This window comes from Dysidea avara, chromosome 4, assembly GCF_963678975.1.
Source record: "Dysidea avara chromosome 4, odDysAvar1.4, whole genome shotgun sequence".
In the NCBI taxonomy this organism is placed as follows: Eukaryota; Metazoa; Porifera; class Demospongiae; order Dictyoceratida; family Dysideidae; genus Dysidea; species Dysidea avara.
Window position 1 is genome coordinate 6,230,680 of NC_089275.1, and position 12,511 is coordinate 6,243,190.

At 37.6% G+C, this 12,511-nt stretch overlaps 1 protein-coding gene across 1 annotated transcript in view; it reads left to right on the forward strand.

Annotated features, from left to right (window-relative positions):
- LOC136253156 (uncharacterized) overlaps nucleotides 1-12,511 on the forward strand; it is an 84,715-nt gene that overhangs the window by 21,305 nt on the left and 50,899 nt on the right. The window contains exon 5 of the mRNA XM_066045786.1: nucleotides 6,908-7,012. Within this exon, the coding sequence (XP_065901858.1) occupies nucleotides 6,908-7,012 (105 nt within the window). The remainder of the gene's footprint in view (nucleotides 1-6,907; nucleotides 7,013-12,511) is intronic.

A 12,511-nucleotide genomic window follows, 5' to 3' on the forward strand; every position in this document is an offset into this window, starting at 1 on the left:
AGACTTACATACCAGTCTTCTTTTTTAGCTTTATTCTCTCTTCCTTTTTCTTTCTCTTCTATATTATAGCTTTCCAATTCTTTTGTTTTCTTCCTTTTTATTTCCTTTCATTCTCTTTCTCTCTTTTCTTTTCAATCAAAGCTGGTAGTGATTTGGCACTTGTATGTTCCTTTGCTGTTGAATTGCTTTTGCTTTTTGCAATTGATGGCTCCCTGAAAATTCTTTAAATTTAGAAATCAACTCTCATGTCTGTATAGACCTTTTGACACACACATCCTGAGTTGATTCATTTCCTGGTGGTGCAACTTTGTTTGTTGTACTATCACTTTTGTTGGTTGCCTTCACTAAGTCTATAACAAAGCAACCAAGTTGCATAAACAGTGTGCAACCTTCAAAAATACAAGATGAAAATGTAAAATTAAACCAAGAAATTGCTGAAATAATGTTGATGCCAATCATATTTTGATGATGAGCGTGATAATCAAACAATAATTGGCATTAACATCATTACAGCCACTTCTTGGTCACCACCTTTACTTTCAAAACTTTTTCAACCCTGGCTTTTTTGAGGGCAGTGCACTTTTTTATGGCTAGGCTGTTTTGGTATAAATATCACTTCTTTTCTTATTACAAACCCCATGGCTGGTTTTGGGACTTTCTTTTCGTACGTATGTTTTTTTTCTTTACTACAACAATGAGGAAGAGTTACGAACCATATTTATAGTCTATATGTATGTTTAAATTCAAGTAAATTATTAAAGTATCGAGATCAGAAATGAACATTCTAATGTAATTTATTGCACTAAAGTGTGACTTGCTAAGTAGCTGGCTGAATGTTCCATTCAGTGACTTGTTACTGAGCTCTAAACAGGGGACGCATAATTTAGCTGGACTCATTATAGAGAGACTTACAGTGTACATGTACTGTAGCTGAGCTCTCTACATAGTGATTTGTACCAAAAGTGCATTCTGTACAGGGTAACTGAGGCCTCTACAAGGTCATTTGTAATGTAGCTGAGTTCTTTACAGGGTGAGTTGTAATGTAGCTGAGTTCTTTATAGGGTGAGTTGTAATGTAGCTGAATTCTGTACAGTCTGACTTGTTATGTAGCTGAACTCTCTACAGGGTGACTTGTAACGAAGCTGAATTCTTTTCAGGGTGACTTGTTTGTAGCTCAACTCTCTAGAGGGTGATTTGTTGTAGCTGAACCTGACACTGGGTGACTTATTGGTGGTTGTATATAATCTCTCTACAGTAATACTTTTTTTTGTAGTTGAACTGACTAAAGGGTGACTTTTTGTAGCTAAAACCTGAAATACCAGCTTTTACGAAGTTGGTCCCCCCACCATTGTAGGATGTTCATTGTAGTATTCCATTGCTAGATCCACCATGAAACTGGAGGCATGATTGTTATCTTCACAGAAATATCAATTTTAGTATCGCACAAGATGCCAAGTTAATTTTTTAATTTTGTGCCCCAAACAAAGGACTGGATAAAACTTGCTATTTAGTTAGATCTTATCTAGAGTTATTGTAGTTAAAAAGGACGCACAGTAATAAGCAGACGATTCACTGTGTTTCCAGCACAGGATTGCTCTCTTGTGAAAATCTGGAAACAAAACACAATTTTATACATTCAAGCTGCCAATACAGGAAACGCCAACTCTTCCACATAGTGATGTGATGGTGTTGGATATGATCTATGCTGTTAGTCTGGAAAGGATCTGAAATTTCTCACCATCTTGGTGAAGAGCGTCAAAATTTTCATGCAGTGCCAAAGTCCAGGAGATTTTCTCAACAGTGAAAGTACTTCTTACCACACTGGTTACCTAATTTTGTTTAGAATGATGATAAATGAAGGTCTAAAATGTTAGCAGTCGGTATTTTCTGTGATTTGTAATATACCAGCAGCTCACCAGGAGTTCCAACTACTGTGGCTTGAATTGAAAATGAAAGATTTGGTGCTTTTTTCAGTTAGTTTTTTGAATATTTGCAGCATGATGATGTTGTAGGGTGATTTAGTAAAAATTTGAAGTTGCTGTGGAGCATGAGAGGTGAAGTCAAATTTAGATTTTTTGTTGTCTCCTGTAGTGCAGAGCTTATAACAACATGTGGAAGCTGTGGATGAAATAAAATTGACAACCACATCCAGGGACATCTTTTGCGCCATAGTTTTGACTGTTGTGGCTGCAGAAGCATTGTAAATCATGATACGTGACTGGATTTGCGAAAAGGGGTCTTCCACACACATCCAACTCTATGAATTCAGACGACAATAACTAAGTACTTAAGTAATGCATTAATGTGAAAATTTCTTTATCTATTAAGCCATGTTAGTGCTCACTACTGACAAAATTTCAAGTCAATAATATTTTCCAATCTGTAGTTATGAGTCGTCAAAGTTGGTAAATTGGATGTGTGTGGAAGACCCCTTTTCCCAAATCCGGTCACATACAATTCCTTAACACTGCAGAAATTTTGGACAGACTGTGAGAAGTTTGAGACTAACAGGATAGACAGACTATGCATCCAACTCTATCGAAATACTATTAGGAAGAGGCGGTTTCTCTTGCCCTGTGTGATAGAGCAATTTAAATTAAGGATCACATGTGACTGAATTTTGGAAAATCACCCATATGTGCATGTGGGAAATAATTAGAATTTTCATATTTAGTGGGTTACTAATGAGAACAGGGCACAGTTTTTAAAAATATTTCAAGAATTTTTTTTGCAGAAAGCAACCCTGTGCCAGGTATCCATCAAATCATTTATTTATTACTTTTTTTAACCTGTTACGTACATATAATAACTTTGGATATGTAGCAAATTTCATCTGGTCCTTTGTGTGGAGCATAAAATTTTCTAAGGTAAATTTGCATCTCATGGGATACTGAAAGTAATATTTTTGTGAAGAAAACAATCATGCCTCCAGTTTCATGGTGGATCTAGCAAAGGGATACTACAATGAACATTTCACATTCGTTGGGGGATCGATTTGTAAAAGTTATATTTCAGATTGTGGACCCATATGCATGAATTATAGTTAGTATGCGTTCATCTGAGCCCACACCAAAAACAGCAATATCAAAGGGGTGGATGTGTGTTCTTTCCCAATGGTTTTGTGCTGGAACAACCGTGTTTTTATGTTGTAAACATGTTTGTGCACCTGAATTGTCCATACTAAATATTGTATGTGGAATATTTTTAAAGTCACTTGTTTTCTCACTCACTTGTTCTTGCCTGTATGAAAGAGCTTTTCTGGAAAAAAAAAACAGTTCTGGTGTTTGAAGGCTTCACAGTGCTACTAAATGTTTGGACAGCTGGCCCAACAAGAAATGAGGGCTTGGGTGAATGAGAACAGACTATATCAAATGTCAATCAAAATCAGCTAGATTTTAGTGGTCTGCTTTTGCTGGCTGCATTTCCCAAGCACAGTGGCAATCCATACAAACGGTCTGGGGCCTTAATCGAGCTCTGGTCAGCCTGAGTGGAAATGTAGCTGTTGGCTACTTGTACGGTATTGGCTTAAAACATGTGAAAATTTGGTACATGTAGCTTCATTACTTCAAACATTGGTGAGCTACAACATATTGATTACTATAAAACTGGCATTTTTTGATACTTTTTAAACAGGTGATGAGATTGGTTTTCCCATGACTAGGTCAACATTTATTACTCTTTGTGACATGTATTTTTTGATATAATGCCATTGCAGATTTGACCTTTGGTTAGCTTTATAGCCAATTTTGTGCGAAACTTTATTATTTGTATCTTTATCTCCCTGAGACATTAATTAACTTGTTAAAACATGGTACCAAAGTAAAGGTCTTGTTGAACAAAAAAAACTTGTTCACACACCAAGGGCAGGTAAACACAAAGAATTTGCAGCTGCATGCTAACAAAACTGGTCATAACTTCAAAATAATGGAATTACTTAATGAAAACCAAGTTTCTTCATTCAGCAAGACCTTTACTTTGGTACCATGTATATATGCATTAACAAGTTAATTAATGCCTCAGGGAGTTATCATAAAGACAGAAATGAGCCATAAAGGCCACCAGTGGTCAAATATGCAATGGCACTATATCAAAACAAATACATGTCATGTGGAATACTATGTGGGAAATTTCATGATTTATGAATAGTGCACAATTTGGCTAATTTTGGGGGCTATGCTGCTATACTAATAATGGTACTTGGCTGTGTTGATTGGATCTGAGCTTTGTTGAACAACATAATTATATGTATTAGAAGACTAAGACTTGATTACAGCTTTACTAGGATTGTCAGTCTGTAATCATGGCAAACTCAGTGCTTTGTTAGAGGGCCAAATAAGGTAACAAGTAGAGGGTTGAATGCTGTACATGTGTAGTATAGGGTGGTAGACAAAACAGGACAATTTCAATTCAGCTGCTACTGTTATAGCTACAAGATTTTAATGGGAAGAATGGCCATCCGAAAGTAAAATCACTTGCTGCAAAGGTGAAATATTTTTGATAAAGAGCATTACAGGTGTATTAACCACTGCACAAAATTATGACTCATGATCTGTCCATTGTTGTGGTAACATTCCATATGTATATTATACCAGGTACTTCTCCTCTGGTCCATTCATGATTTAGATACTCTCCTTTGAAGATAACCATTGGTGGAAACATGGTACTGATAGCATTGGTACATGATATAACAATGATCTGTATTCAATTTCCTAAGGAAGGCCCATATTCTTGATTCCTTTTGGAGCCACATGTTTGACTTGTTTATGGTTAAGTCGCATAACGGTCCCATTCATAAATGATATATGTGACCCAGTATGAGAAAACTGGTCTTATCGCCCATGTCAACAGATTCGATTTTTCACCCAGGACACAAAGCTACATGAATAAACTATCTAATTCCACAGTCAAAATCAGCTAGACTTGAGTGGTCTGGTTTTGCTGGCTGCTTTTCCCAAGTCCAGTGGTGATCCGTACTTGTGGTGTGGGGCGTTAATGGAGCTCTGGTCAGCCTGGGAATGACTGTGTGTGGCTGTATAGCTCTGTGGCATTGAATAAGTACTTCTGCTGTAACTTTCCTTTCATTTTAGCCAATTTTGAGACCTCAATGGTCCAAAACTTGGCCTAATCCATCCCTACGCCTTCCTTTTCAATTTTTGAACACCATCTTGCCTGCCTTCCAGGCCCCCATCTCCCACCTATATTGCAGCTTGCCTGATACAGTCAACCTCGATTTAAAAACTATCTAAATTGGCGGGAAACTTAGTTGTTGGCTACTTGCACAGTGGATGCTGTGGAAGGTAAGGAATTGGTGTAAAACGTATGGAAATTTGGTACACATAGCTTCAACCATTGGCGAGCTACAACACACTAAATACTTAAAACCGGCGTTTCTCGATACTTTTAAATAGGCGATAAGCCCAGTTTTTCCAGACTGGGTCATATATTACAAAAAAAGTTGGGAATGTCCATGAAACTGCCATCTTCAACAAAGTTACTGAACTAGGGATAACTGGTTTGCTGAAGTAGATACAATATGGAAGGGGATCTGATAATTGCAAACATTAGTGTAGATATCCTTTTGTCTGAACCCATCCCTCCCTCATTGAATTTCAGACCCTATTTGCCTCTTTTAAGTCTTTTTTTCTCTGTCAGCCTCTTCACAGTTTTATAATTCTCTTTCAGTCTTGCAAACCTTCACCAAAACATCTGCCAATTCATTTTCTTTCTTGGGTGTCAAGTAACTTTGAGGTTCTGATTTTGCTCCATGCTTTATTCTGCCCAAAATCCTATTCTTCAGTGTGCATGTGGTTGGAGGAACATTATAATATTCTGCAACTCCATAAAGTTTGAAATTATTATCTCTACTTCCTTAACTATGTCTCTGGGTTATCCAATAACTTGAGACACTTTACCCCATCATTGGGTTTACTTATTGCTAATTGTCTATTCCTTCTTTCCAGCATCAGTACACTACTACACTTTCATTTAGGCATATTGTGAAGCTCTTGTACCTATACATAGCTGCACTAGTAGCTTGGTTTTCTGTAGTATAGAGCACTTATTTGGACACTGGTTGATCAATAATAGCTACAAGCTACTGGTCATTAATAGATAGTGGTTGATAATCAGTGAAACAGCTTAAGAGATATGAAAATGACTGTTCTTTTAGAGTGGTTGGCTGCTCTATCAGAGTATCTTGATCTTTTGTTACCAACTTTAACAAATTTATAAAAGTGAACTGTATCACCTACAGTGTGTAGTGAATGCAAACCCTTACATTAGTTGAATTTTGTACTTAATATGTTTCCATCTTGTTACCTTTCTGTTAAAAGCATGAATTGCATATTAAGGTTTTACATAGGTGCTTACAGCAGTACAGTAAAATTGTTTGCAGTACAATATTACATGCAATCAGTAATACCTATTTTGCAAATCCAGTATATAGCCCTTATAATTTTAATCCAGAATTAATGTCCACTGTTTGCAGCTATGTAGTACTAAAACTAATTATTAAAGTATGTTCACACATCATAAAGAAATGTACTTTTTCTCAATACTTCTGTGCATTAATAATTGTTGATTGTGGTAGCAGATAATCATGTAGCATCAAAAATCAACTTTCCACAAGAATACGGCCATTAAATAAAATGGAACAAACTAAACGATTAAAATTACAGTACATCAGGTCAGGTGATAATCTCCCTTGTTTCAACAATCTTTATTGTATGATTCACTCTAGGGTATAAATCTCTTACAATACTTTCCTACAATAGGTCTTTGGTAACATTTCAAATGGATTTTCACTCTGCTACTACTGTATTATGCTTTCAATAATGTTTACACAGTGAATTGATAATTGCTTACTTGATCTTCTGATATTTGCTATGTTATGATATTATTATTACAGAGGTCAGAATGTTATCAACTACTAATGGCAGCTTCAGAAAATGATGTTATTACTGTGGAGAGATTTATAACTACCAGATACATTGATGTTAACACTACTGATAAGGTTAGTAGTACATTATATGGTGTGTGACTGATAGTGTGGTCCAGTAGTATTGAGGGTTGTACACATGTAATGAATGTGTTTACCAGTATGAAGTGATGGAGCAATGACATGCTTTGTTTTGGCAGTGATACACATTTTAATGAGTTTGGGGAATATACATGTATTTACAATTGCATGTAGTGAGACAAATTGCAATGTTGACTTTAATGTACATATACATCAATAAGGGTGCAAAGTCTAAAACTATCCAATCAAGGATAACAATACATATCAAAATGCAGTCACTCATAAAATCACACTGCAAACACATGGATGGGAAGTGAGAGTCATGTATACATACATGTACCTCCCACTTACACTAAGGTATGGGTAATAATATTTACAATAATATTGCGTGTGTAAGAAAGTTCAGTTCAAGTGTTTCCGATGATTCCGTAGTAGCCTGGAGGTCTAACAGTTCATCCACTTCTAGTTACTGTATGGTGGGGTTTAGCTGAATTTCCAGGATCTTGAGCCAGCCCATTATTCTGAGTATCTTGAGCCAGCCGGCTAATTGTTTTGAGTTGTCCCATTTTCAACTGAGTTCTCATGATGTGTGAGGTGAACAACTTCCATAAGAGACCAAGGGACTGACCTGTCAACATCACCAATCAAGATTGGCCTCACTCTGTTCACATGTACTTGTTTGACCCATTGTTAGTTCTAGTGTGACAGGTCCAGTGATGCCAATCGCTTCCCATGGGCCAGTCCAGCAGAGACCAGTTTCCCTCTATTTGGATATCTTTTGCCCCACAACAACCTTCACTTAATTAGTCCTGTCCAGGGTATTTCTTCTTTTGTGCCTCAGCAGATTCAGTCATGTCTGTTTTCACCATCTTTCACATCTCCACAGGTTTTCAAACCCACAGCCGGCCACACCTCTCATTGAATTCTGGCCATGGACAACCAGCTGAAGGAAGCTCCAACTCAACAGTGTTAGTAACTTAAGGCCAGCTGTGGGCGTGCACCTGGTTTACTGAAGTTGTTTTTGTAAAAGTGTGTGTGTGTACCTATCTACCTATCTATGTTTGTCCATACGCAGCCACGTGAGCAAAATCATTCAATGGTAAAAGTAGCTTTTACGTAAGAAATAAAAGGAAAATGAAGGCTGCACTAAACTTCTGCACAGGCAAACTTTGCTCTGAGGAGGTTTCTTTTCAGTGGTCTGAAATATGGGTGTGGCAACTCCTCAGACTTTGTGAATTACCTTCCCTTCAGGTTTTACAGGCATTTAACAATTGAAAAACACCAGTGCTAGCCTTGTAGACTACCAGGAATAGCTTATCCGCCTTATCCCCCTATCCCCCTAAATTAATGAAGAACAGATCTGAGGCTTTGTCAAGTGAATTTGTGGGAAGAACTCAAACTATGAAGCCGTTTAGAAGATACTTCTGTGCGTAATATGTTGTTTAAAGCAGTTTGTTTAACAAGCGCTTCCTTAGCAGTACATAGCAATGTAATTGAAGAATTACAAAAATTTCATAAATTATGAAATCTGAGAATCACAATAAATTAATTATGCATTATTACACAACCAAAAACCTATTGGTTAATTCCAGATGAGTTAGCTAGCTGCATGGCACCTGGTTTTAGAAGAAGCACAACATCAGCTTGTTGTTGAAGTTGCTAACTGTAATCACCTGGGTCTGGGAATGTTGATTCAGAAGTTGTGGGTGAGGGTAACTGAAGCAGGGAAGGGTTTCATCCAAACATCACTTCACGTGACATTCTTGTTGTTGAGTGCTGTGAGGTTTAATATGCAAAATGTTTTATTTATTTATTTATTCGTGTATTTATTTATTTATCTATTTGTAAGACACCTGGTCCTACAACCTGTTTAAAGTTGTTACATAAAGTGTGTTTGAAAAGGTGGAGAAAGGAGAAAAAGTCCATGACTGGACCTAGGCAGCCTCGAACCTGCAGCCATCTGATTAACGCTTGAATTGCAGGTGATCTTCCCAGTTTGATGTTCTTTCCATTATAGTTCTAAGTAGGGATTAATTCATTCTCAACTAGTCCTTCTCCATTTGGGGTAGTTTAGAGTTGTTTAACCTGGACAGGATGTGACTTACAAAATTTCTCCTCTAGTCTGAGTGAAGCCTTTGAGGAGGTCTGACCATGATGAATATTTGATCTTGAAGTGCTCTTACCATGGTAGGTGCTTTCTGATCAGGAAGTGGAAAGGGCTACTTGGAGAAATAGTCTTGTAAAACAAGCAGGTAACTGTTGCCTTTGCTTGACATGGGGACTTTGAGGACGTCCACTGCTATCAATTCCTGTGAATCAGATCTGCTTGTGATTATTGGTTGTTGAGGAGCCAGTGGTCTTGTTGGAGCCTCTATTATCTGCCATGTTACACAGCAGGTGTGACAGTGCCTTAATTTCTGGCCAGGATTTTATCAGTTCCTTGGTGACCAGAGGCATCATGAGCCATGCGGAGGAACTTCTTGTGGAGTGAAACAGGGACTACAATAAGCAGTAGTTAAAGGGTGTTTTACCTTGCAGTAAAGGACCGAGTGGTGAACCACAAGTTGATGCCACAACTCAAGGTGGCGATGAAAGGGAAACCATCTCCAGTGGCCAGTGTTCTGTGGTTTTGGCCTCAAAATTTTGGTTGGTCTTACTTTACTGAACTTGTAAGGGATGTTTCAATAGTGCATCTGCATGTGAGAGAGGTCAAAGGCACATAATTCTAGTGAGTATCATTCTAGATGCTAAGAGTGTAGTTTGCTTGCCTTTGTGGACTCCAGCCATTCAAGGGGTTTGCAGTTTCCAGCAAGAATGTGCTCCAATAAGGTAGTGCCATAATTTGTGAACTGTCCAAAGTATGGCCAGGCACAGTTGTGGAATAGTTCCCTTTGGCTCTGTTCATAATGCGGCTGGCATATTTAACAACGGTACCTTGTTTGGTAGACAGGACTGCTCCAAGGCTAACATCTGAATCATCAATATGGCTAGTACAAACTGGTAATTCTTTTTTGGATAGTCCAATAATGGTGGGACCAGCAAGAACTGTTTCAAAACTATAAATATAAAGGCAGTCTGATACTTAAATCCCCAGTGTGGACTTACTTTTCAGGGCAGTCAGTGGGCAAGCAACACCAGCAAATTGGGGTATGATTCTCCTGAAGAAATACACTAGGCCAAAGAAGGATCTCACATCCTTGCTGTAGGAAGGTGTTTGGCCAATCTTGGTCTTCTCTGGGTAACATCTGCTGAGGAATCCAAAGTCCAGATACCCTTGGCTTTAGTGTTACCACAAAACACCATTATTATCATTTAAAAAAAATTATTTAGGCTTTACACCACAAGTGCTGAAGATCTGTAGGACACCTGGTCCTACAGCCTGTTTAAAGTTGTTACATAAATATGTTTGAAAAAGTGTATTATTATTATCTAGGACCAGGTCACATATAACCAAGTACATATATACACTAACACATCAACCCCCTGGTGAGGCCACTAGGTGGTGAAGGCATGATCAAAATTATTATGACCCCAAATCAACTCAATATGTCACAATAGTGACAGATATAATGCAATTGTGGCATTGTAACTAGAGGCCATCAGTAGCTAAGTGCCAGTACATCATTGGTGTGGCAATGGTACAGTGATGTGTACACAGTATATATGCATACAAAACATACAGGAGAGAACTATACATTGTTGGAGTATTGTATGCAGTAATACATTATTGGCAACATCACCGAAGATGAAAATTATTCAGCTACGCATGTAGCCAATATACAGCACTGTATCAAAATCAACTAGAGGTCACTGGTAGCTAAATACAGTTCATCAGTGGTATGGCAATAGCACAGTAATGTACATATGCCTACACAACTTGTAGGAGATGCACAATACTGTAGTAGTTAATAAGAGTATGCAAGTCAGGTGAACCAGATATTACAGTCAAGCCAGCCAGAGCTTAGTAGGTCAGGTAAAGGCAAAAAGTAAACAAGAAAACATTAAAACATACCACGCTCTTTATGTACAAACAGACAGCCAAGCCAACCAGAGCCTAGCAAGCCAGAAAAAATATAAAGTACAAGTAAACAATACCAGCAAACATATGTACCACTATTAATTCTGTTCTTGTGCAGCTGGTATGTTGAACTTCCTTCATAATGGTGTCCACATAGCTGCCTTAATTATCCACTGGCACCCGCCTTAATTATCTACTGGCACCCACCTTAATTATCCACTGGCACCCACCTTAATTATCCACTGGCACCCACCTTAATTATCTACTGGCACCCACCTTAATTATCCACTGGCAGCAACTTGAGACTTAGTGTGCCAGCTGGCAACACTTTCAAACACAAATGAACAGTAGTTCACTCGTCTGCCTGGTTGATTAGTAACAGGCGTCATGTGATAACTGTTTTGATCAGCATTAAATAGAATTGCCATATATACCATTTTTATCACCTCCACAAAAATACCCACCCATTATACAATTGGCTCTTCATACGACATGGATTCTATTCCCAGTGAGTGCGAAGCCTTAGGCCTTGTAGTTTTCTCAAGCATTGTTTTTTATTTATGATGTAATTTTAACCACGTTTCTTATTATCTTTAGTACTTGGTTGTATAATTAAAATTCACCGAGATATATACGGGTTGGGGGTGAATTTAATGATATACATATGCTCCTGAGTTTAGAAATCTGGTGCAAACAATTAGAACTGCATCAAATGGCAGAGACGATACTTAGTAACTCTGATATGAACCATTATGATGTGTATGTATGTCTGTGACATCCACAGTTTATATAGGGGAAACAGATTATTTGTGACCGGGCTTGTGAAAAAAGGCATGTGGGCATTTGAAATTTACCAACTTTTCCCAAACTGACCTGAAACCTGGGTCATGGGGGAAGATTAATAGCATAAAGTGAACAAATTTTTCAGAAGTGCTTGCTTGCTATAGCTATATGGCATGGGTAAGTGTGTGTTCTAAACCTATATTATCATGTCTGTCCAACTGATGAAAGTGAAAGGAATTAAGAGTTGTGTTAGAAGTATGATATCTAGTGTTCTAGGGTGTAACTTTTCTGATCATGAAGTTCATGCAGGGGTGTATCCAGGAGTTTACAAAGGTGGTTTCCAGATTTGGTTGTACTTATAGTGCTGAGGTCTGAGAGTGCAGCCCAAGCTGGCTGCTGCTGACAGATTTTGAACATTAAATGCATTAAAAAATCTTTACGAGTTTATTATGTTGAACTATTTTCATACATACATGCTTTTTTCCTATATGGCTGGTCAGACATTGTAGTGATCCAATCTATTGAAAATTTGAAATGAAAATTTCAAGATTTGGCTGCTATAATACACTTTAAATTTCAAGTTAAGTTATTCATATTATTCCTCAATGCCAATTTAAATTATATATTGCATCATTAATGTTCTATTAGAGTGATTTTCATTGCACTATTAGAATACATTTGATTACTCAATT